This window comes from Carettochelys insculpta, chromosome 2 (genome assembly GCF_033958435.1).
Source record: "Carettochelys insculpta isolate YL-2023 chromosome 2, ASM3395843v1, whole genome shotgun sequence".
Lineage (NCBI taxonomy): Eukaryota > Metazoa > Chordata > Testudines > Carettochelyidae > Carettochelys > Carettochelys insculpta.
The window spans coordinates 278,727,961-278,753,964 of NC_134138.1; the positions used below are offsets into that span (position 1 = coordinate 278,727,961).

Genomic DNA, 26,004 nt, shown 5'->3' on the forward strand with positions numbered 1-26,004 from the left:
CGCGGCCCTGGCACACTGACGTGGCCGCCCGGAGCCGCCATCTTCTGAGCCTGGGCGGGGAGCGGCAGAGAAGCGCAGGAGGAGCCGGCCGCGAGCGAGAGCCCGCAGGAGACTTAGCGCCCGGTAAGCGGCCGCGCTCCCCTCCCGTCTCCTCCCCGGCCGGGGTCCGCTTGGCGCACGAAGCTGGGCTGAGGCCCGGAGGCCGCTGGGTGGCCCGGCCCGCGGGGTGTGCGGGAGCAGCGGAGGCGGGTTGGCGTGTCCCTGGCGAGGGCCGGCGTTGCCCTGGAGTAGGCCGCGAGGGCGGGGGTGGTGAGGCGGTCAGGTGTGCGGGGAGCGGTTCGAACGGGCGCGGGCCCGGGGGTGTTCCGGGCCTGCCGCCGCCTCGGTCCGGCCTAGGCCTCGGCCTGGGCCTGTTCCCGCATCCGCCCGGCCTGGGCCTGGTCCGCCATCCGCCCGGCCTAGGGGTCTGGCCTCGCTCCGCCTCTGTCCCCTTCCAGCCTGCGTGCGGCCTCGGGGTGTGGGACCCCGCCCCCGACTCTCCAACCTAGTGGCCCGACGCCGGGACCGCCTCCCGCCCTCAGTTCCCCAGCCTGGCCCCGGCCTTGGGGCCCGATCCGTAGGCCGCCTCCCCGATATCCCCCTGGGCTGGCTTGGCCGAGCCCAGGGACGCACACTTCACCCAGCCCCGTCTGTCATCCACTCCCTTAGCCTTCAGCCCCCAGCCTTGGCCTCCTCCGCCCTGTGAACCTGGCTGCCCAAACTTCTCTGTCTTAGCTCTGCTGGGTCCCCAGAGCTGGCATCGGTTTGCCCCTAGGGAGGGATTTGGATGCAGGTAGTTGTCAGGTCAGATCTCCCCCTCTCGCTGCCCTGGGGCATATGGATTCTCTTCGTCAGGCTCCTGGCTGGCGTTAGCTGTTTAACGCCTGTCCAGTCCTCAGAGTGTGATCAGGAATGTGTAGGTGTTTTCATTCAAGCTTTGAGGGTATAACTGCTTAATTCATGTCCTGCTTGGGTTGAGTTGGGTGATGGGCTCAAATGGTGAGTAGAGTTGCTGTCTGTACACTGGAACAGAATTTCTTTCCTGTCTCAACTTCTGAGGTGGGTGACTCAGGCGGTCACCCTTCCACCCTCCTCTGTCTGCCAGGCTTGTTTGTAAGAGCTGTTGGCCTATCAAATCTCATGAGCTTTCATCTGTGGCACAATTTTGGTCTTCCAGGAAGGTAACCCCCTCTCACGGTACACGTTGCCAGTATTATAGTACTCTGTTGGCAGAACTCATTTACTCTGAGACAGGGCTTTTTTCTGGCAGAATGCACAGGAATGGAGTTCCGGCACCTTTTTTCTGTTAGAATCCCAGAAAAATTTTCACCACCAGTCCCACAGCAGTGTGGGAACCTGGGCAGGAGGTCCTACTGGTTCCACAGTAGCATGGGGTCCAGGGCACTAAAATTGAACACCTTTACCCCTATAAGGAATCATCAGACTTGAGTTCCAGCACCCTTTTTCCTTCTAGAGGGGGGAAGAAAAAAAAAAGCACTGGATTTTTATCCCATTTTAGTATAATCAGAACTGTTTTGCCATAAAATCATCCAGTCACAGTATTTGACTTTGATGCTCTGGCACTTAGTATCTCACAAAACAAATTCTGCAGGTAGATTTAAGCATGTTCTGATGTTTAATTTTGTGGCCCTCCTCTCCACCTTTATCTGTAATAACTGTTCCAATAATACTGTGAACTTTGTTATGCAGCCCGAGTCTCTCAGCACCTTTTTGAAGAAAGTTATCACCCTGGTTGTACTGATGAGAAATTCAGAGCTGAAAGCTGAGTGATTTATCCAAGGTCATATAGCAAGACAACTCTGACTACTTTTGCCACAGAATTTTAAAGCTGTAATCACCTGTCTTCATGTGAATGTGGGTATTCTCTGTTCTATTCTTCCTTTGAGAGTTAGAATTTTCCTCAAAATATGCTTTCTCAAAATAGTGGCATTATATACACCTAAGATTGGAGGTATGGAAGGAAAAGAATTTTCTGAAAATATACTTAGGGGGTTGATTTGATGCCATTATTTCCCCTATTTTGCATGCCCATAGTTGTTGCAAAGCTTGAGAACTGAATACAGTAAACCCCTGACTTAGGCATAGGTTGTGTTCCTGGGCAACCACCTGTAAGTCTGTATATCTGTTAGTCTATTAGATGCCACAAGACTTCTTGTTGTTCTCGAAGCTACAGATTAACATGGCTACCTCTCTGATACTTGTCACCTGTAAGTTGAACTTCATGCAAGTGGGGGGTGGAGCTGGGAAACTGACCAGTGCTGATCAGTTTCCTGGCTTTCTGGCCTGGCAGGGAGCTGCAAACCAGGAGGCAGCCTGGCTCCCAACTTCACTCCTTGTGGAGAGAAGCTGGAAGCTGCTCCATTCCCAGCTCTTTGCCACTCATGATTTTGACTCAGTTAATCCAAGTAAATCACAAGTTGAAATCATGTAAATTAGTTTGTACTGTACTTCCTTGGGCACTTATTGTAATGTTGTTGTAGTCCTGGATGAAAAGATGAGGAAACTTACCTGATTTGAAGCTCTTAAGTTGGCAAGCTTGATGTCTGTGTTCACTTGCTATGCTCACTGATACCTCTTGTCAGGCAGAACAGCAAAATCAAGAGATTTTAAATAAATATTTCTTCTATCCACTCAACAGCTTTGGATGTGACAGCAGTGGACACTGGTTGAAAAACTCCTATAAAATCAGGTACAGGATAGGTTGCAGCCATAAATAGGTGGCTTAACAGAGCATGGTTTCCATCCACTTGCAACAGGTTCTTAATTCAATAAACTTGAATTTGGATATGGTGTCTTCTTTTTAACTAATCTCAACATTTTATATCAGCAAATCCCTTTGTATAAACCTTATCTGAAGGTTTTTTGCAGCCTAATCTGAAAAGGGACTATAAAAATGGTGATTTGTTACTCAATAGGTCTTTGTGTAGATGAGTCATATTTGCTGGCTCTACTTATGGCTTCAGAGCTACCAGTTAAGCGTAGACTAGAGTCTGCTCCTTTTTGTGACTCATCAGAATTGTTAACCCCCATGTAAATTTGTCATTACTAGGGTGGCATGGGTACAACCAAGGGCAGGGCCATCCCTGTGGGTGTGAAGGACCCAGGGCAATGCCACACCCCTACGCTGCCCCCTTGCCTGAAGCCCCCACCCTGGGCAACACAAGCCAAGGGATTACCAGGACCCTGCTATGGGGCGCAGCGGCGGTTGTCCCTCCCCAACACCCAGGGCTCAGTATGGTAGCAGGAGCTAGAGAAACTTGGCGGCCTGCTGTGCTGCTGCTCCTGTTGCTGTAGTGAAGCAGAGCATGACATTGTGCAGCAGGCTGCCAAATCACTCTGGCTTACGCCCCCTTGATAAGCGGTGGGTAGGCAACCCCTGCTGCTGCCCTGGTACCTGCCCAAAGCATGGGGCCTGAAATGACCCCCACCTCCAACCATAGTGTGGATAGGATGGCTCTGAATAAGAGCATAATTACCATAAAGAACTCATTACCTACACTGGTGAAAGAAGAAGCCATCTTAATAAGATTGGTTGGGTTAGGAAGGATGACAGTTAAGTAAATTACTTTTTCTATCACTCATGCTCAGTTAGATTGTACGTATTGTTACCTCAAGTACTTTCTAAAGTAAAACCATACTTTTGTTGTGAAATATTTTATCAAGTGTAGGTCATTCTGATTAGTATTTCAGTCTGGATTCTTTGGATAAATCTAGTCAACATAGGGCTCTGGCTATACTACAACTTAAGTTAACATAAGCTATGTCATTCGGTGGCTTGAATTAGCCACCCCCCTGAGTGACTTAGTACTGTCCACATCAGTGCTTAAATTGACATAAGCTATGGCACCAGGAGCACTCCTGATAACTTAGTCACTGCTACTCATTGGAAGCAGATCAGTTAAATGACTGGAGAGTTCTTTTTTCCTCTGTTTAGAGTACAGTAGAATCCTGAGATATGCATGCTCAGGTTGCACAAATCTCAGGTTAACGCACCTCTGAGTGGTGGGGAGCTGGCACCTGGCTCCCATGTCATGCTGCACTGGTCAGTTTCTTGGCTCTGGGAGGGGGTGGGGGGGGGGACTGACAGACAGCCAGGCCCTAGCTCCCTGCCACTCACAGGAATGGGGAAAACTGACCAGCACTGCTGTGCTGGGCAGTTTCAGCAGCTGCTGCTGCTGACAGGAGCAGGGGAAGTGTGATTCCGCTGGCTGCAGTCACTGACTGGGAAAACCACTCCTGTCAAAGGCAGCTGCCTGACTCTTGGCTGCCTCTGCTGACAGGAGCTGGGAAACTGACTGAGCAGGATCTGGTCTGCCAGCCACTCCCAGGAGACAGGAAGCTGCTGCTCTGATCAGTTTCCTGGCTCCCCGAAGTTATCCAAAGCCTCCATGTAAGTCAGGGGTCTACTGTGGTGACATTTGAGAGTTCACAATGGTGCTGTTGCACTACTGTAAGCTTTTTAGTGGAGCTGTAGTTGTATAAAACTGATTCCATGAAAAACAAGTTTGTTTGGTTTTTTTTTAAGTCGGTGGAAGGGTTTGTTGGTGTAGAAGCTGTAAAGCTCATACTACAGCTACCACTATCCTCAGCTGTCCTTTTACTGCTGGACAAAAGTTTTGAGTCTGCTTCTTGCTGTGTTTCTGTATTTGGCGATCTTTTCTTGCTGCTTTTAAAGATCTAATTTTGTTTGTTTCGAATACATGAAAACATTGTGAGGGCATGTATGGTATTTTTACTGATGTCACAATTATAATATTCCTAGTTGGTGTTGATTTTGAGCTGTACAGTCAGTTGCACTTTCTCTCTGATTTGGTCAGTTGCCAACCAACCAGTCCTTTTTAACTTGAATTTATTCACATTATCTAGGGTGAATCTAGTCTTTAGTGTTGAATTTATATAGTGAATGAGGAGTTAGTAGTGTGTCAGACATATTTTAAAACTTGACCAGTTTTAAAGCCCCTTAAGTATTTTGCTCTTGTATGCCTGAGCCACATTCTGTTTAAGTGGAAGTTAACACTTTCTGCTTGTAAGGCAGAACCACTGTTCCTAGGTTTCACCATCTTTAATAGCAGATGAAGCAGTAATAAAATCCATTTTAAATGTGCCTTTACTGGGTGGTAGTCTACATAACTCTGACAGTTTTCTCAGGTAATTGGGGCAAGACAGAGTGAAGTGGAGGAGACTTGGAGGTGACACATGCTCCATGCGGAGGCAAGGGTGGTGTAGTAGTAGTAATTGGGGCAGCCAGAAATGCGGGGAAATAGAATAGCCTTCTGTTTGGCTGTTTCTACACATGCCACTTTCTCTGAAAGTGGCATGCTAATAAACAGCTTGAAATATGCTAATGAGGTAATGTAAATTCACATCACCTCATTAGCATGATGTCATGTGACTTAGAGGCCAGAAGATGGTCTTCTGGATTCCAGACCATGTGACCTTATGCTAATGAGGTGATGGAAATTTACATGTGCCTCATTAGCATACCACATGTGTAGAAACAGCCTTTCTGTCCAGAAATCTCATTGTAGAAGGGCAAATTCCTTTAAAGTTTTGCCAGCCTCTTCTTAAAGGAACACAAGTTATAATTCAAATGAGTCTCTCTGAACTTAATTTGTCATTGCAAAACTGTGAGCTGCATAAATTCAGAGGCAAAGGACAAAATAATTCATAACCCACTGCATTATTTTGCAGTGTGTTAAATCATTCACCTGGTTTTTAGATAAGCAGTATTGGGTTACCCCTGCTCTTTGCCTTGGGGTGCACCAGCTGTTAAGGGTTTTATTTTTGAAACTTGAAAGTGCATCATTGTCTAGTGCATCAGTGTGAGCTTGAAAACAAGAACTTAGACTGGCTTTTCACTAAAATGTTAAATAATTTGGTTTTTGTCTCTGTGGGTTCTAGAATGTTGTGCAATCTACTTTTGTTCCCATTACTGCAGGAATGACTAAATCTGGAGTGCATTAGGGAAAACTGTTCATGCGTTTGTTCCACCTGTTTTTGTTACTGTAGTGCCCAAGGGCCCCCTTATACAAAGTACTTTACAAACACCGTATGAATGTTCACCTATGCATAGTTAAACTGTAACAAACTGACGGAAGACATGCAATGACATTTGTGAACTCGCTTTCTTTAGGAGTAGTGTTTCATTCTTGTTCAGAAGCAATTGAGAAGCTGTGGCTAAAATTGCAAGTAACATCTACTGCCAATGAAGAATATCTTGATTTGTAGAGGTTCCAAGCTGCCTTCACCACCTGAAGCAGTTGTATTTATTTTGTCCTGATATTTAGCCATTCCTGTGTGATACTTTGGCAGAAAAGTGTAGTTCATTTGGAGAATCATTTTGAGAACAGCTGTGGCCCTCAGCATTCTTTTCTAAAAGCTTAAATGTGATTCTAGGATGAAAACAACTTGTTTTATACCTGAGGGTTTTTTATCTAGCCCTCTGGGAATAGCCATTATCTGCTCTGGATGACTTTTCAGCTTGTTTCATTCATAGTTTCCTGTTCATCGGGTCTTAGAGAACATGAACGTCATATTTAGTCTTCAGTTAGGCTCAGCAAGAAAAGAATACTTTTTGATGACTTTTGTGGTACCATGAAGAATAATCACTTGAAATGGGCACAGAAGAAAGCTCTTAAATGAGCTGTGAAGCAAAGACTGCACTATATCGTTATAGCCAGCTTTCAACTGGCTCTTTTCAGAATAAATGTGTTTTTTACATTAGAAATATCAGGAATGTCAGTTCCCTGCTTTCCTTATAGTGGTCTCTGAAGTACTTGCGTTGTAAATAACTAATGTACAGTAATCCCTGAATGTGCGATTTCAAGTCGTGCTTAACTCTCATTAACGCCAGTTAAGCGTAACTCAAAAATCCTGCTACTGCGCAGTCCCAGCTCATCCCCTGCAGCCCTAACCTGCTCCAGGCTCTCTCTCTCTCTCTCACACGCACTCTGTCTGTCCGTCCCATGGCCCCCAACCCATTGAGGGTTAACTCCTCACCACAGGACTCCTTTCCAAAGGAGCTCCAGGTGCTCCTGCTGCTTCCCCAGCTACAAATGTGCATTCCGCCAGGGAAAAAAGCCACCCTCAACTTACGCAAAATTGGAGTTTTGCGATGGTGCATGGGAGCGCAACCCTTGCGTTACTCAAGGGACTACTGTACTGTAACTTCTTTGTGTTTTTCCTTACTTTTTCAAACTCACCATCTATTCCAACTTCCATCATCTGGAGATAGGGAAAGTTGCAGCTCTGATTGTAGTATCAACTATTTAAGATGCAGATCATATCTTGCCAAATACTTCCAAGAAAGAGATCTGGGGCTTAATATATGTAACAACTCTCTGATAGAATGGCAGAGGAGGAGTGTAGAATTAGTCTTAATGCACCAGCTTGACTTCAAGTACTCAGTATATGATTCATCTTTAATTCAGTGATTTCATAAAAAAGATAGATGTCTGATAATGCTTAGACTAAAAATTCTGAAAACTGACAAGTTCTGCATCTAAAACTTAGGCATACCTTTAGTTTCATAAATTAGTGTCTTGAAAATAGTCTTTTTTTATTTCAGTAGGGAAAAAATTATAACTGCAGCACTAGAATTCCAGAAGTCTTTTGCGTTGGCTACAACTGCTTTCTACTTTAGACATATTTCATTTTTTGCCTCATGGGTGGAAAAACAAATCAGTAACTTCTGCAAGTAGGTGGGTATAACTGTTCTTGAAGAGTCATCTACTGAGGCAGTCTAATTACATACTTGACAGTACTCTGATCAAGCTATTTTTAAAATTGGCTGCAATCAGGGTTCCTTCTAATTTTCCATACATGGGTGGAATAAAATTTATGTGCACCACCAATAGAAACACATGTCCAGTGTGGGCACTCTGCTAAACAGCTGGTCGGCATCTGAATCTCAGGTGCTCAGATTACAGGAAAAGCTACCTGCAGTAGAACACTTTAAGATGCAGGAAAACATTCTTCAAGTACAAAAGCATGCAAGTGTGTAACGGGCTATATCCATTTGTGTGAAATACTATATTACTAGATTATGTTGGCACTAAAACTTATCAGCCACACCAAGGAAAAACTATCTAAAGAAGTTGCATAAAACTATTTTTCTCTGATTTGTTTTTTTCTCCTTTTGCATTTTGTTAGCACTTTGTATAAGTCCATGTCAATATGAATTTTGCTTTGTCTTCAGTGAAAAACTGTGCCATTGAAATGTTTAGGGAAGACTGGTTCATAAACATGTTGTTCATACTAATTAAGCCTTTAATTATTTTGCAAAATAATTGGATGTAGAAGCACTTTCTGTAATTACATTTTGGTTATGTTGATAAGTTAACAGCAATTGGAGACGAAAGACAGGATTGCCATAGTAAAATATTTTAAATGCATATCTGAAATCACAAGTTTAGTATTACATTTCAAGCTGGTAAAGCTATGGTTTCAATATGGTCAACTTTTTATAAAGGGCATTTTTACTAGTTTTATTGTAAATATGTTGTAGTATACAAGAATATATATGCACTTAATGTAAGCTCTTTAGCAGTTAGCTATTGAAAGGAAAAACAGCTGAAACTGCTAGTTCTGACTACGGGTTTAGCAAGTGTTCAGAATACTTTTTCTTAACAGACATGGCATGCTCCTACTCTGACATAGGGAAAGTAAGCTTTTTTTGCAGTCGCTTATTTTCTGGCAGTATCTTTCCATCTTGTGTTGAATGTTATCAGTAGTGGAAGATGGTTTGTGAGAAACATGCTTATGCCCAGTACCTTTTCCTTGCAGTGGTTTCACATGTTCTCTGGTTCACAGTTTAATTGCTACTGATGCACCATATGTGCTCTAATAGAGGAGCACAAATGTAAATATTTTTTAAATCTATCCAGTGTTCTACTCACATGAAAGTAGCAGAAAAATATGGGATGAATGGGTTTTTCACCATTCTACTACTTTAAAGCATTCTACAATATCTTTACAGAATGGTGGCATACATCAATTGCTTTTTATCTGGTCAGTAGAGTTAAATCGGTTGTATGTGGCCAAAGGGAACTGTGCTGTGGAAAACAGATCACATTCCGGTTTCCAGATGTTTTCATAGCTAAACCAGCAGCACAGATGTGCACCTTGCCAGATTTAAAACTTGAATTAACACTAGTATACTGACTCTATTCACCAAGGCTGTGTTTAGAATGTGTTATTTCAGGGTACAAACATATCCCAAAATAGCAATGCTGCAGTCTTTTTTTTTTTTTTCTGAGATCAAAATAATGCTGCTATTTCAAGCACTATCTTCTGGTTCCATGTCATGAGTGGAAATTGAACCTTCGAAATAGGCCCTTATTCTGAACTTGAGTGCTGTTCGGATGGCACCAAGCTCAAACTAAGGTATCTCAAAATAGTTGACACAATTTGCATTGCACAAATTGTGTAAATTATTGAGACAGAAATGCAGTCTAGATGTAACCCAGTTGGACAGCCTGTGAGCAGCAAAAGGATTACCCAGGATTTCTAAAAGCATGCAAGTGACAATGCTATTAAAACTGGTTTGGATACTAAAGTATAGAACACTACTAAATATGTAAATTTTAGTCATTTTTTATCTTAGATTATGTAACACTTAAAGGTTAAACTGTTTGTGCTGCTATAGCACTTGAGCAAATGTCTTAAACCCTGCATAGGAAAAGCATTACTATTCAATTTATTCACTCAATTTTAATTTTACTATGATTTTACCTAAGATACATCAAATGCTAAAATTTACTTGTCATTTGCCCTACATCGTACTTCATGCTATAAATTTGCAGAGTCTTAGCTACAAATGAGTGTTTGGTAAGCAGCAAAAGGAACAATGACAGAAACCTGTTGTTCAGGTTTGTAACACTGTGCAAACATTGTGAAAGGTGCTGTAGAAAGCCTTACCCTGATGTTGCAGCCTGCTCTGTGGTGGCCGGCCTTTTGTCCAGTTACAGCAATACAATGGAGCATTTGTCGACTCTGCCTGTGCCGACAGAAGAGCAAGTTTGGTCTCCTCCCAGAGAAGCAGCAGCTATGCTGATTGGAGAAGCCCTGTCATTGATACAATGCTATCTATGCCAGGTGACTGTCACTCAGGGTTGTGGATTTTCCACTCCCCCGAGAGAGGTACTTATGCCGACATACTTTGGGAACCACTGGATTATGCCATTAACCTGTGTTCTGCATGCTATGGCAAAGTGTTTGACCATTGCATCTGAGTAATGGTGATTTCTTCCCCATTCTCAGGAAGAAAAAATCAATTTTGAAATGGAATTTTCATTTTTTTAAAAACACTTGAAATGACTATGTATAGTAACCAATTTTTCTTAACATTGCTACTTGTTAACAGGCAACAAGCACTTTAAGTCCTCTTTTGTGTCTGTTAATAGCTTAGAAGCCTTAGTTCAGTGGTGAATAACTTTTTTGCTACAGGACCAATTTAAACTATCTTTACTATCTGGAAGTCCTCGCGGGCTGCAGCAACGTGAAAATGCTTATGAAACAATTTGTTTTTTAAAAAATAAAACTAATTTAAATGTTTAAAACAGGAAAAGTAAACCAATTAATGTTCCTCACGGTTAGTATGATGTAAAAGTATTTTATAGAGAACACAGTGATGCCCCAGTGTTCCATGAACAGAAAAAGTTTGGGAACCACTGGTGTAGTGTAAGCCTAGTGTAGCTTAACCTAAGGAGGGGCAACAAAAACAGGGATAAGAGCAGCAGATTGTTTTGGAATATTCAGAGTTGGTGAAGGGTGCTGGATTGACATCCATGAAGGCTGAAATCGTGTTTGCAGAACACTGTTGGCCCACTTACCAGCAGCACTAGTCTGCCCAATCAACCTGCACCTGGAGAGCCCCGTCCTACATATGATAGGCCAACAGAATCTGTTCGTTTGTTTGTTCTGTTATCTTTTCTGAGGATGTCACCTGTGGACTTGCCTGTATAGAAAAGGGTAACTGAACACAGTTTGGTTGCATAAGGAAGCAAAGATAAAACATGTTAGAGCAAAGTGTAGACAAGCTCAAACTGGTTATACCTCTGCACCAGGAACCAGACTGAGATCAGCAGGCTTGCTTCACATTGACTGTTGAATAATTAACAGTGGTAATATTTGGGGTCTCAGCTAACTTGAGTTAGAGAAAAAGCAGACAGGCATGGAGGAAGACTATTTGATTAGGAATAGACCGTATATTGAGTAGTTAAAACTCTCACTATGGATACAAAGGGTACATCTGCCCTGATTACGTATGCGTGGCTGGAGTTCTGATGGCAGGGCAGTTTGTTTAAAGCACATACATCCAGGCTCCAGCCCAGTCATCTACACTGCAGTGAAATAGCTACATGAGCCCTTGTCAGCTAACGGGGGCCAGCCATGAGTATTTAATTCTGATGTAAACCTGCTCAAAAAGACCATGAAAAATAAGGGTTTTGCAGTATGGGGTGGAGAATAACTAACTATTCAGAAGCTCGGTGTTTGAGTTAAGCTGGTGAGCTTCACAAACAGATGTGCTAAGCTATTAGAAAGAAGGAGATACTTTTATCACAATATAGGTTGAACCTTCCTGTTTTGGCACCCTCAGGACCTGAGCAGTCCCAGAGCAGGGATTTTGTTAGAGTGGGGGAGGGTCCATGCCCCCCCACACCATTTGCCTCCAGCCTTGCTCCTGGGCTCCCCAGCTGCAGCTCAGCTGCCATTCCTGGCTCCTGGGTCATGGCTTTCGGCCCAGCCATGAACCTCCCTGACAGGGGCTGCTGGCTTCCCAGCCCTGGCTATTGCTCCTGTGCCAGGCTCCCTAGCTGCTGCTGGCCCCCACTTTCTTCCAGCTGGCTGTGGCTGCCCTGGTGCGCTCTGGTCCTGGAAGATCCATGAGTCCTGCCAGACCACAGATTTTGCTGGATGAAAGAATCTTGGATTTTCAGCATGTAGAGCAAAGGTACCAAAGTCACCTTAAGGTCCCTAATATACTGTGCTCTCTACAGACACATGGAGATATGGAAGGAGTGATTGAATCTTGCATTAACAATAATAATGTGTAAGAACAGCACTAAAGCCTTCCTTTGAAAATGGAGTGATTTGTGGAGTAATGAGAATACAAGTTACCCTTATTGATTTAAGCAAAAGTGAATTAGTGGAAGGAGACAAGGGGGGATTGGAGACTGGCAGAGGGTTGAGTAGAGGTTTCTCTCCTTCCAGCAGCTGTGGTAGGAGGTAAGTTTATCTGACACTTTCTAACTAGTGACAAATACAGAAGTGTTCCCAAGCAGGGTCCAGGAACAGCACCAGGAATTGCATGATTCAAGTTTGCAACTGGCTTTCTCATCAGGTCATTGCTCTTTGAGCTCGCTACTGGCAAGTCCATGTCACTGCCTGGCAAGTACCTACTAAATGTTTCAAGTTCTCTCTCTCATAAGAATGGAAACTGGATTGGTAGGTACTTTTGTCATTAAAAGAGCTAAGGCTATCTCCTCAAATATTGTAGACAAGGTGCAGAAGTGGATGTAGTAAAGGATGCATTGTACCTAATGGGCAGAGAGCTAGGTTAGTATTGCTAGAATGAGATCGAAAGTGGAGTCGTAATGGCAAGTGGAGAAAAGATTGATGCTATAACTGTTGAGAGAGGTGGTAAGTTTATACTCCCCATTTAAGTCTAAAACTATCTGGCATCAAGCAGATTCAAGGAAAATCCTCCTGTCTCATAGTTTGTGAAGGGGAAATAGCAACAGAATTTCCCTGTAAATATAAGAACTTCTTACTGTAAGACAAGCATAGATTTTATCTTTCTTTTGAAGCATGGGAAGATGTTAAACTCAGTTAATGTGTGATTGAGATTATCAGTTTCTTAAATGTCTGCGGTCAAGATATGTCCAAACATAAATTGAATTACACACCTTTAAACATGCAAAATACCTTTACTCTGAACTTTTAACAGAGCTTGTACAGAATGCCTGTATTGCAAAGTCCAAATCTCACTTTTTAATTCACTGTAGCAAGCGGCTGTGGAGGCAGCATGCCCATTGGAACACTTCCTGTCGCTCACTCCCCTCTCGCCAAATAAGGAGAGGCATTGACTGCTGCAAAATGAGACATCTACTGTTTTTTGTCTGTAAGACTAGTTTCAGAATTTTGAGGAAATAGGAGCTCTAGAAAGAAGGAAATGCATTCCTTTGCAAATGAGTCATGCTGCAATCTTAGATGCAGTATTCATAAGTTGAAGTGCAGTTCTCTCCAGTAGCTCAATATTTTGGCTCTCTAAAAATATGAAAGCAGTTTTAAGTGCTCTTAAGAGGGAATCTTTTTAATCATGACAGTAAAGCACATTTTAACTGGAAGTAAACCCAGCTCTACAGGCACAGTTTCCACACTACCCCTTATTAAACTTAAGGGAATTAAATGTTGGTGAAAGATTCCAGAATTTTAGCACTCAGCTGAAATCTGTTCATGGAATAATCAAAACGTGGGCTGCAGTGCAACAGAATCATTCATTATCCACCCACTGTGTCAATCCCAACTCTTGCCTATACCTGTGTGAGAGACAGGATCTCATTGACAGAGGGCATTGGGATGTGGAGTCTGTGGGCCCTACATAGTTTTATTTAGTCTAACTTTAGGTAGGTTTGTGTTGATTGATTTTTTTTTTTTTTAAATAAGCCATTATTTCCACAATATAACACTTTGTTTTGGTCTATACATTTTTAACCATTCTTAAGAAACAAAATGGCTGAGAACCTTCAGTGAGTTTTGCAGTGAAACTATACTCTTAACACATTGCTAAACAACTCAAAGTGGATTCTGATCTCTGCATTACTTATGCTAAGTATTCTGGGAAAAAGCAGTCAAGTAGCACTTTAAAGACGAGCAAGATAGTTTATTAGGTGAGCTTTCGTGGGACAGGCCCACTTCTTCAGACCATAGCCAGAACAGACTCAATATTTAAGGCACAGAGAACCAAAAACAGTAAGCAAGGAGGACAAATCAGAAAAAGATAAGGTGAGCAAATCAGAGTGGAGGGGTGGGGGGAGATCAAGAATTAGACTGAGCCAAGTATGCAGACGAGCCCCTATAGTGACTATATATATATATATATAATAATCAGAGTGGAGGGGTGGGGGGAGATCAAGAATTAGACTGAGCCAAGTATGCAGACGAGCCCCTATAGTGACTATATATATATATATATAATAATCAGAGTGGAGGGGTGGGGGGAGATCAAGAATTAGACTGAGCCAAGTATGCAGACGAGCCCCTATAGTGACTATATATATATATATATATATATATGAAATAGGGGCTCGTCTGCATACTTGGCTCAGTCTAATTCTTGATCTCCCCCCACCCCTCCACTCTGATTTGCTCACCTTGATTATCTTTTTCTGATTTGTCCTCCTTGCTTACTGTTTTTGGTTCTCTGTGCCTTAAATATTGAGTCTGTTCTGGCTATGGTCTGAAGAAGTGGGCCTGTCCCACGAAAGCTCACCTAATAAACTATCTTGCTCGTCCTTAAAGTGCTACTTGACTGCTTTTTGTTTTGATAGTGTGTAGACTAGCACGGCTTCCTCTCTGTTACTAAGTATTCTGGGGTGTGGGAATGTAGTAATTTTGGTCATCAAAAGCGAGTTCTGTGGCATGGACTAAAGATTCTTAAATTGTGGGGGCAGTTTTAGGTCTTGCCTGCCTGCTGCACATGTGCAATAAACTTTTTCAGATTGGTTCATGGTAAGATGAGTATATAGTAAGTAAACAAAAATCCTTTGAGTGCATATTCCTTCCATCTCTTTGTTTTTAAAATTTATGCCTTTTTGAACTTTTCTGTTAGGGATGCTCATCTCTGCATGTCAGCGTACATTTGAGATGTCTGTTTTCAGGCAAATTGCAGCAAAGAATTGTTTTGAGTTAACTGTAATGCAGTGTCACCATCTACTTAGTTAAGAAACCTAGTTAAGCTTTTTTTGAATACCTTCAAGTTCTTATCCCTTTTCTCTAGTAAAATTTGTCTTGAGTGAGCTTTCAATTGAATGTGAACATAGTGATAATTATTTAGAAAAGAAGAATTTGTTATTGCAGTAAACTTCAATAATTTGTATCCCTTGAATGACAAGGTAGTTTATTTTATTGGACCATTGTCTGTCTGGCAAAATAAATGGGATGGGTCAAGTAATACCTCTTATTGGGCCAGCTTTGTCTCGCTTATATTCTGGGAGCCACACAACAACATGAATGTAATGCTGAATTTGCTGATAGCAACATAATGTACCTTTTTTGGAAATAGAGAGGTGTGTCTGTGACAAAGGTGAACTGCAAAGGTCTTGCTGAAAATGTAACTTCCTGAGCCAGACTTAGAAGTAGAAAAGTGTGTATATTTTTTTAAAAAATCTTATTTTAAGTTTCAGTGCACTGGTTTCCTTAAATCCTGAAAAATCTTATTCTGGGTCTTTTCTGGCTTTCCTGTGACATCCCAGTGTCGGTCCTAGATAGAGAATCAGAGGAGAATGACTTACCACTACCATCATATTTTTCTTGTCTGGTACTTTTGTATCACCACTGTTAAACATTCAGCGATATCTCATAGAAAGTTTCAATAAAACCAATTGATGGAGTTTTGAGACAATTGCTTCAAAGATGCTGGTTTGGTGCTCAGCAGAGACTTAGCCAACTTAAATTATTTTCCTCCTGTAGATAAATCTCCATTAGCAAGGATGGAAACAAGCATTAAAGAGCTGTCCTGGGTATTCTCCTTTCTTGGATTTTTGTTTAATGTTAGTTTTCTAAAAAGATTTCTAATCAACTTAGAGGGAATAATAACATTTTGAGGTAATAGTGTGCTATAAGGGTTAGCACAAGATGCTCAAAGTAAAGTGTATAATTTATATTGACAAATTATGTGCAATTTAGTGTTTTTGTTCACTGAGTAAAATTTTTTCAGTGGTGGAAAAGGATGGTGAGGCTGAGAATGTCAGTAACTGAAAGACATTGCATAAGCATGCTAACAAAAGAGTCAGAAGTACTTATGGTACTTGTAATTAGGACTGTTATCCCATGTGTCAGTCCTTGAATTTTCCATAGTGAAGCAAAACTTTTTTTTTAAAAACCCACTAATCTATGTATAGTGGATTTAAGAGTTCTTCACAGCTTTTGTTAGAATTTGTGTTCTGCTAGTAGTCAATAGCTGTTCTTAGGGAGCTGGTGTTACTGTGCAAAATGTTGCTGGTCATTCCACAGGCCATAACTTGTTGGTAAGATCATATTCTGGTTACCCCAAGAGTTCTGTAGGAACTCAAACATGCAACAGGAGAGCAACTAGTTGTATGTATGTAATCTGTTGCTTAAGTCAGCCTCTGTACCAGGTGACTGGAGGTTAGCCAATATAACGCCAATTTTTGAGAGGCTGCAGAGATAATCCTGGAAATTACAAATCAGTGATGTTAACTTCAGTACCAGGCATATGGGTAAAATATAAAGAACAAAATAATCAGCCACACCAAGATAGACCCACTTCCCCTCAGTGTGGCTTATATAAAAGGAAACTTTCTCAATCTGTTTGAATTCTTTGAGGATGTCAGTGGTCTAGAGCAGAGATCAGCAAACTGCGAAGCACAGTGCCAAAATTTCATCCTTTGACCTCTTTGTATGGTCTGAGTGCTGGTGATGCTTTTTAAGGTCCCTAATAGGCCTACTTACAACAGCTTCATTCATAAATAAAGATGCAGAGCTTTACAGGTTAAGTGGTGGTTGGTAGCGTTAGCTGTTTTTTGTTAACTCATGGGCAGCGTGGCTTTGAGCAAGCTCCTGGCCACATAGGAGAGGAGGGGTAAGGCTGAGCTCCCACCTCGCGTGCCAGTGAAGGTCAGGTTGCACGCTGTGGGTTGCTGACCCCTGGTCTGGAGTGAGCCAGTGAATATAATGTACAGGGACTTATAGGAAAGTCCCTCTCCAAGACTTAAGAATGGTAAACTGTCATAGGGTGAGAGGGAAGGTCCTGTCATGGATCCGTAACTGTCTGAAAATAGGAAAGAGGGAGGAATACGTGGTTGGTGTTCACAGTGGATAGAGGTGAAGAGCAGAGTTCAAGGATCTGTATAGTAACCAGTGCTGCTTAACATAGAAATGATACGGAAAGAGGTATAAATAGTGAGGTGGCAAAGATCAGATGGTACAAAATGAGTTGTGTTTAGTAAAAAGCTGATGGGGAATTTGCAGAAGGATCTTTCAAAACTGGGTGTACGGACGACAAAATGCCAGGTGAAATTGTTGATAAATCCAGTAATACACTTGGAAAATCTCAACTACACATGTATATATTCTGTATAGTAAAATGATGGTGTTTTTAAATTACTGTGAGTACTCGGAAAGATCTTGGCTAGTTCTCTGAACACATCTGCTCCATGTGCAGAGTGAGTCAAAAAAGCTAACAGTGTTCAGAACCATTAGGAGGACCAGTGATAAGACAGAAAATATTATGCCACTACCTAAGGACCTGATATGCCCCCACCTTGAACATTGCAGTTCCAATCACACCATTCTAGAAGAAAGTCAAAATTGTGAAAAGTACAGAAGAGGACCACAAAAACAACTGGCTTCTGTGTGTGGAGTGATTTTAAGACTGGGGCTGTTCAGCTTAGAGATAACTAAGGGGTTATGATAGAGGCTTATACAGTCATGAATGGTGTGGAGAAAGTGAATTAGAAAATACTGTGTATCCCATTACAGAACACAATTGTGTCATCCAGTGATACTAGTATGCAGCAGGTTTAAAACTACCATAATGCAGTAGTTCTTAACACAGTGCAAAGTCGACCTGTGGAACTTGTTGCCAGGGGATGTTGTGAGGACCAAAAGTATGACTGGGCTCCAGAAAGCATTGATTAAGCTCACAGAGGATTGGTCTATCGATGGTGGTTAGCTAAGATTGTCAAAGAGAAGTCCACGCTCTGGGTGTCCCTCAGCTTCTGGCTGCCAGAAGCTGGAGATGGATTGCTAAATTACTGCCCTGTTCTGTTTATTCCCCCTGAAGTATCTGGCACCTGCCACTGTCAAAGCCCAGATATTGAGCAAAATGGACCATTTGTCTGACCCACAGTATCCATTCTTATGTTCTTGTTTTAATTGCCTTGAATTTCTTCACTCTAGATTTCATTGGCCAGTGAGGAAACCTCCTATTTGAAGCATGGGAAATATTTTTGCTAACCTCTTCAAAGGCCTTTTTGGCAAAAAAGAAATGCGTATTCTTATGGTTGGTCTGGATGCTGCAGGAAAAACTACTATTTTGTACAAACTTAAACTTGGTGAAATAGTAACTACCATCCCTACTATAGGTAAGCTATTTAAATATTGCTTTATAAATTTCCAAAGATTCTGGTCTCTGATGCATTCTTTAGTCACATGCTTTGCTGGTCTCATGGCTTAGCTACAGTGCTGCAACCTGACTTTGCTCTAGTGATAGTTTGCGTCTCATATGTTGGGGTGGAACCAATACAATTCGTTCTTTAGTCCTGGGAGAAAAAGAAAACATGACTGTTTGTTTTGTTTTTTTTTAATTCCATTCTTTCCATCTGACCCATGTGTCAAGCAACTTTGGATAGACTGGAGGAGGATAGGCTAAAAGGAGGGATAACTCAGTGGTTTTAGCATTGGCCTGCTTGAACTCGCAACCCTGAGTTTATCTTGGAGGGGGCCATTTCGGGATCTGCAGGAAAAAGAGAGAGATGGTGCTTGGTCCTGCCAGGAGGGCAAGGACACTGGACTCAGTGACCTCTGAAGGTGCATTACACCTCTCCGAGCTGGATCTCCATATATATTCATTATTTATTCACTGCTCTCTGAAGAGCACCAGGAATATGAAGTGTGGCGGGGGGGGGGAGTGGAAGCAGAGTGGCTTTTCTGGGGTGATGGGATACTTAATCAGATCAAGCAAATCTGAGGTGTAAGGTACTAAGGAATAGTCGGTTCCAGCTACAGAAGTCCCAGTTCAGGAGCCATTCATGGGCACTCATTGCTCTCTCTTTTAGGGGACTTCAGAAGGTAAGAGTCTGCTCTTAACTGTAGTGAGGTCTTGAGTAAATGTGAAATTGCAGCATCGAAGTGGGATTTCGCATACTCATTCATCTTTTCTTTTCCTGATTTAATGTCTGAGTGTGCACTGGAGACAATGGTGTGTATTTTGCTGCTTGATCAACATGTTTGTCACCATTTCTATTTTAGGTTTCAATGTAGAAACAGTAGAATACAAGAACATTAGCTTCACAGTGTGGGATGTAGGCGGTCAGGATAAAATCAGACCTCTTTGGCGCCACTACTTCCAGAATACGCAAGGTGGGTCCTTAACGATATTAAAGAAGCTTGAGTGATGTTAAACTACTTTCCTGAATTGCTTACTACATGAAAGTATTAAGCTAAACCATCAAACTATTGTGGGTTTGATTAGCTGCTACCAATCCAAAACTTTTGGTTTTGTTGGAGTTCCTGAATTAAATTAATGTAAATGTAAAAAAGAACAGCTGCTCCTTTAAAAATGCTTAAAAGCAGCTTTTGCTGCTTAAACTGTTAAATTTAGAGTTGAGAATTTTTCAACTCTTCCAGACAAAAACTGCTGGAGAGAACTTAAGAAAATATACTCCTTATCTCCAATGGAGCTAACCTAGAAGCATGAGTTAAGGACATGAAGTAGAGGAATTGATGTTAAAACACTTAATGTAAGTCCTGTAGCAACTCTTATGCCCTGTAACGATTCTTTTTAAAGAGCACGTACCTGAAAACATTTTTAGTTTTAGTTCTTAGTGTATGTGCAAGCTGAAATGTCCTCTTGGCCCAAGATTGGGAGGAAGTACATGCATAGTCAGCATTTGTGATTTGTTATCTCAAACAAAAGATATTACGGTAGTCAGTCACACATGGAATGATGCATGTTAAGTTGTTGCTTTGTCTTCTATTAAAACTTTGAAGTACTTAGTTTGTCCTTTTTCTCTCCCTCACGCCCCCCCCCCCCCCCAATCCCACCTATTAGAGGCTTTTTTAAGGGAGAATTTCTGGTGTGTATCTTTTTTGTAATGACTGGGGTTTTTTTTCGTTTGTAGGCTTGATTTTTGTGGTTGACAGTAATGACAGAGAACGAGTAAATGAGGCCAGAGAAGAGCTCATGAGAATGCTGGCAGAAGATGAACTTAGAGATGCAGTCTTACTAGTGTTTGCTAACAAACAGGTATGTATTAGAAAATGATCTTAAAGGCCTTGATTTAACCAAACCATTGTGCAAAAATGTTTTGTTTCCAGTGATATGGCAGTTTTCAATATTTCTTAAGTTTAATGTGATTTGTAAGTGAGCCTGAAAAGGTACTTAGTAGAATGTCATATTGCTTTGTAGATCCATTAGCGTCGGCAAAATGTAAAGTTTGTGCCGCTTTTATGAAAAGCGAATCCATAGAAGTGGCCTTATAAATCTTCATATTTTTGTCACACTAATTTCCGTCAGAAATTCTCAGCTGTCTAGTAAAGAATGCTGCCAACTTGAATTGAAGGTAATTTAAAAATAATTTCTGCTATTGCCAGGAAACAAATTACGAAAAAAGTCCTGCCAGTTCATACAGTAAACTGAAGAGAATTTGTCTAATCCAATTATGGTAAATGTTGGTGTCCCCAAGTAATAGGTACAAAAATGGTCAGTTGCTTGTCTTTCTGGCATTCCTTTAAAAAGAATAGCAAGCTTGACTGATTGCTCATAGGTTCAGAGACTCTTAATTTTCCGCACCATGCATCACCACCAGTTTGGTCCAGTTTAGCTGCTCACTAACAGACATGTAAATGTAATGCAGATCTGAACTTATGCACCTAATTAACTATTCTGTGTATAAGAACAGAATTCAGCCGACTCTACTTTGAGTACAGCTGTGAAAGGCAGTAAGTCATTGTTAAAGTAATCGGGCAAAACTGAAGGTAGGCGGGCAAGGAGCAGAGCTATTAGTAGTGCTATTTATGTACCTGCACTTCAGAACTGAATTTCAAGCTTTCCAGAAAAATCCCATTTCCTCAGCTGTGAAGAGACCCTCCTGAATAAATGGAAGCAGACATTGTGTCCTCTCCCCACTAGTCTGAAACAATAGATCTGAAGTGTGAAATGTCTTATTGCTTTTTTCATTCTGTATTGTAAGGAGTCTAAACGTCAACATTAACTTCATTTTTGGCCATCATTCAATGACAAGTAGTGCATCTTCATGTCACCCTCCTGTTAGTGAGTCTGTTGGTGTCTGATCAGCCAAATTCTGGAGCTGCAGATCTTATGACAGAAAGGGCAGGTGTTGGTAACTGTTGGTGGGGCCCAGGGCAGTGTTTGACACTCTTCTCTGCCTTTCCTCGTCTGCACTGCAGTGGGACCTCCTCATGGGTTACTGTTCTCCACTGGGGATGGTCTTGGGCAAAATTCTTCCAAGTGTCAGCACCGATGTTGCACTTTTTCATGTGTGCCTTCAGCATGCCTTTATCGCTTCCCCTGGCCCCCAGTGCTCCCCTGTCCTTCCTCCAATTCAGAAAACTGAATCTGTTTTGGGAAGCACTGATCCAACATCAGAACCATGTGACCAGTCCAACAAAGTTTTTGATGAATGACTTCAATGCTGGTCATGTTCAACTTTTCCAGGACGCTAGTGTTTTTGTGCACCTATCCTCACAAGGGATATTATTTAGGATTCTCCTGAGGCAGCGTTCATGATATTGTTCAGGTGCCTTCAAATGACACTTGTATGTTGTCCAGGTTTCACACGCGCACAGTAGCATTGAAACCACCACTGCTTGGTACACGAGGAGCTTTGTCTTGGGATAGACGTCCCAGTTCTCAAAGACTCTTGTCTCAAGTGGGCAAAATCAGAGCTTTCACGGCTCAGACAATGCTGGGTTTCCGCATCAGCATCAACTTTAGTGGCAAGATGACTTCCAAGGTATGGAATGTGCTCCACGTTTTCCATCAGTTCTCTGACTTCAGTAGAAGGTACATGAGATTGTCCTGTTGGTGGAACACCTTGATCTTATTGATGATCGGTATGAGGCCGAAATTCTTGTATACTTCAGCAAAGCCACTTGATGGTCTGAAGGCCTGTGGGAGAGAGAGCAACAGCCATATTGGCATCCACATACTGGAATTCCGTGATCAAGGTGGTGGAAGTGTTGCTTTTAGCCTTCAGTCTCCCGAGATTGTCTACAGAATGAATGGGAAGCTTTTCAGTCTTCTTGCCATCTGGAAGTTAATCATCAATGAGGTAAAGGGTCATGGCAATGAAGATGCAGAACAGTGATGGGGCAATGACACAGCTTGCTTGACTCCCGTTTGACCTCAAAAGGGTGGCTTTTGGATCCATTGTTGCTCAGTACTGTCAGTCATGAAGCGGCCTTAAGATGCTAATGAATCTTTTGAGGCAGCCAACCTTTGAGAGGAGGGTCCACAGGATGCTACAGCTGACTGAGTCAAATGCTTTGGTCAGGTTGACGAAACTGCGGCTTGTCTCTTAGCAGAAGCATCCAGCAACTATGGAAGTGTAGACAGCTTGAAATGTTCTACTGCTTTTTCTAATTTGATCTCTGGACGTAAGATTCCCTTTTTAAAAAATTATATATTACCAAAATTAAAAGATTAAACAGAAATCTGTTACTTTGACGCAGCACCTGAGAGAGTAGAATCTTACTCTGAGCAGAGATTTTAAAGGTTTAATTTAAATTCTTTAAAATGGCTAAACTAAAATTTAACTGCTAATGTATCAAAAAAAGTGAAACTTCAGAAATCCTTGCTTTTCCATTTAATAAAATGAGTTCTGCATTGTAGTCCTGTATCTTTAGCTTCCTTTTTTTAAGTGGGGCAGGGGACCAACTTCATTTATAAAATGAAATAAATGCTTTTCACTGTCAGGTTAAATTTTTTCCAAAAAAATTAGGCAGTAGATAACAACTACCATAGGGTGTTATGCAATTACTACTGGTATTTACTTTTAAGTACGTGCAGGTTGAACTTGTCTAATCCACTCCTCTCATCTGGCAACATCCCTGATCTGGCATGACCTTAGCCGGGTGACCACTTATGTGTGTGGCCAAGTTTCTCATGGTCCCATAAACTTGTTTCCAGCCCCCCATTCCTGGCTCTGTGTTCTGTGCTGTTTAGCTGTAATTTACCCCGAATGTCTAAGAGCCCAGTAAGCAGTAGAAGTGTTGGTTATGTGCTAGACAATATCGACCACCTGGGATCCGGCAAATTCTCATCTGGCACTGTTCATGGCCCGAGGGTAGTGTGCTAGGCCGGTTCAATCTGTAATTACCCCTGCTTTCTTATCTTGTCAGATGTGAGCATCTTAACTGAAATATGTAAAGGATTTTTCTAACTAGCCAATGACTTCCTTTTTTCCCCATCAATTAGGACCTCCCTAATGCGATGAATGCAGCAGAAATTACAGACAAACTTGGACTCCATTCTCTTCGTCACAGGAACTGGTATATCCAGGCAACCTGCGCCACTAGTGGGGATGGGCTCTATGAAGGACTGGACTGGTTGTCCAATCAGCTCCGAAACCAGAAATGAAACCATAAAACTTCCCTCTTTTTCCACCCTTCCCTTTTATTTCCTCCTCTTCACCCTTCGCTTTACTCTAATGTGGCAAATTGTGCTACTTTGTGGTATTGAGTGCCGGAAGCTGTTTTCATTACTTTTGTCACAGTACGTATTGCACCATGCTGTAAATGTGGCAAATACAAGCCTGAAAACAGTTATTTAATGTAAATAGTTTTTGTTTCCAATGAGGCAGTTTCTGGTACTCCTATGCAATATTACTCAGCTTTTTTATTGTAAAGAATCAACTCACTGTTTAGTGCTGGGAGGAATTTAAGTGGATTAAAATATGGGTTGCCAGTAGTCAGTGTGCATTGGAGCTGAATGCTATCCCTGGTGGGTTGTGAGATCTGTGTTGAGATCCATTTTGGTGGTTGGTTTTTAACCTAAACTGTCTTTTTTTAAGTAGCTAAAGAAAAGTAAAACACTTGAACACAAGTATGTTGGATATAACTTCTACGGTCCCAGTTTGAGTACCAGTGACTTTTAATCCTTTGGACTTGGCAAAGCAGAAGTGAAACCGAGCTAAAATGCAGATCCATGTAACTGCTAGGTCTCTGGATCTTTCTGTAGTTCATAGCATGTGTGTTCATAGCATGTTTGAACTGGTTTAGAACAGTTTGCAAGTTAGTTCATAAATTTAAATCTCTATTTTTCTTTGGTTAAGGTTGATACTGTGATCTTCCATTAGGCTTCTGGGAGAGTCGCATTTTTAACCTGTTACATTCAGTGAAGTGTTTTGTACTTTTCTTATGCGTAAACCACTTCAGAAGGCAAAATCTTGCCACAGAAAGCACAGCCTGTGTCAGTGCTCGGCTCCGTAGTCGGAAAGTACTGTATGTCAATAAGAAATGCCATGATAAACTCACCAAACATCTATGTATAGTGTCTAGAAAAAAGCATGAGTCTGGAGAGTCATTCCATTCTAGAAGTATTCAATCCCCTTTTGGAACAATCCCATATCTGTATATGTGTGAAAACCCTTGGCATCCCTCATACTGCAAGGTTCAGATTTGCCATCAGAAAAAGATCTCTTTACTTTTTTCTTTTGTATTTTGATAAACACTGAAGAAGCTGGAGCTGTTGAAAACATTAAACTTGAGGAACTATCAGAACTGGTTTGTTTAGTGTTGCGAAAACCTTTATGCTTTCAATACACAATTAGTAATCAACTGTTTTGTATACTTGTTTCAGTTTTCATTTTGACAAACAAGCACTGTAATTAAAGCTATTAGAATAAAATCTCTTAACTATTTCATGTTTTTATGGCTTGCTGACTTTGATTACCTCTGCTGGACCATAATGAAATGCTTGTTGAATAAAAGGGGCCTGAAACTTGCACTAATATTTGTAGATCACAATGGTCCCTCCCAGACTGGGAGTCCCCTTGCCTGGCTTCCTATATGCACAGGCCATAGAACTCCTGAAAATCATTCTTAGAGCAGATGCTCTGTTTAGATCTGCACTGATTTTAAAGATTGTCTGTGGTCTTTGGTGTGCTGAGTTGCACCACCACCTGATTTCTATCTGAGCAGTAAGGAATCCTCTCAGGGGAATGCGCTGGGTCTTTAGTTTGCTGATGGGGGTTGTTTGCTGCATTTTAATCTACCCCTTGTCATCCTTCCAGGCAGTAAGGTGAGGGGTGCTGTTTTGAGATCCCATGTCCCTTAGTTGGTGCACAGTAGTTAACCTCAGCATCCTAATAGTGTCTCCTGGGGTGAAGTCCAACTCAGATTGCTCCCACCTGTCAACCACACCTTACACTGTGGCTGCTGTAACTGCTGCAAAGGGATTGCAGTGAACGTGGCTGTGGGCTGGAGGTAAGGGGTAAAAGGAAACCAGACTTCAGTGCAGAGGGTCCCTGAGCCAGAACCCAGAGTAGAGGATGGACCTGGGTGTCCCTGCCCCCACCCTCATTTGACACTCCCAAATGTAGTGCCATTGAGGGAGGGCCCTATGCAGCTGTGACTGACTGGGAAGGCACTCTAGATTGCTAATGAGAGAAGGCTTTCTGCTCCTAGAAGGGAAAACCATTTGGTGACCTGGCTGAAGTCCCAGAGAAGCCACAGGCACTTATGGAGCAGGACAGGGGCTGCAGACCCAGATAGCACTGGAGGAGGGGCTGTACCCACAGGAAGGGGTGCTGACCTTGTGAGATGTCCTACCATAATCAGCAGAAAGCCTCCTCCTATCCTGTTCATAAACCTGTCTCATTCTTGCTGGGGGAGGAATCATCACCCCAGGTACCATCAGGCTGAAGCCAGTTTGCTTTTCAGGGCTTCAGTCCTGCAGCACCGCAGGCACTCTGCTGTGATTGCAGCATAATCTCCATCCTGCAGTGTGGAAAGACC

The 26,004-nt window shown here is 42.1% G+C and overlaps 1 protein-coding gene across 2 annotated transcripts; it reads left to right on the top strand.

Annotated features, from left to right (window-relative positions):
* ARF1 (ARF GTPase 1) lies at positions 1–24,908 on the top strand. Of its 2 annotated transcripts, XM_074985287.1 has the most exons (6): positions 1–123; positions 1,750–1,914; positions 18,205–18,389; positions 19,276–19,386; positions 20,148–20,272; positions 23,465–24,908. In XM_074985287.1, the coding sequence occupies exons 3-6, from the start codon at positions 18,242–18,244 to the stop codon at positions 23,624–23,626; spliced, it is 546 nt and encodes a 181-aa protein (XP_074841388.1). In that variant the 5' UTR covers positions 1–123; positions 1,750–1,914; positions 18,205–18,241; the 3' UTR covers positions 23,627–24,908. The 2 variants fall into 2 exon arrangements, with proteins under 2 accessions (XP_074841388.1, XP_074841387.1); XM_074985286.1 differs by lacking the exon at positions 1,750–1,914.
* Positions 24,909–26,004: the final 1,096 nt, after the last annotated feature.

Coding starts and splice junctions, on each gene's coding strand:
- ARF1 (XM_074985287.1), top strand. CDS start 18,242: ATGGGAAATATTTTTGCTAACCTCTTCAAAGGCCTTTTTGGCAAAAAA. Junction 18,390..19,275: donor AACTACCATCCCTACTATAG/GTAAGCTATTTA, acceptor TTTCTATTTTAG/GTTTCAATGTAGAAACAGTA. Junction 20,273..23,464: donor TAGTGTTTGCTAACAAACAG/GTATGTATTAGA, acceptor CCCATCAATTAG/GACCTCCCTAATGCGATGAA.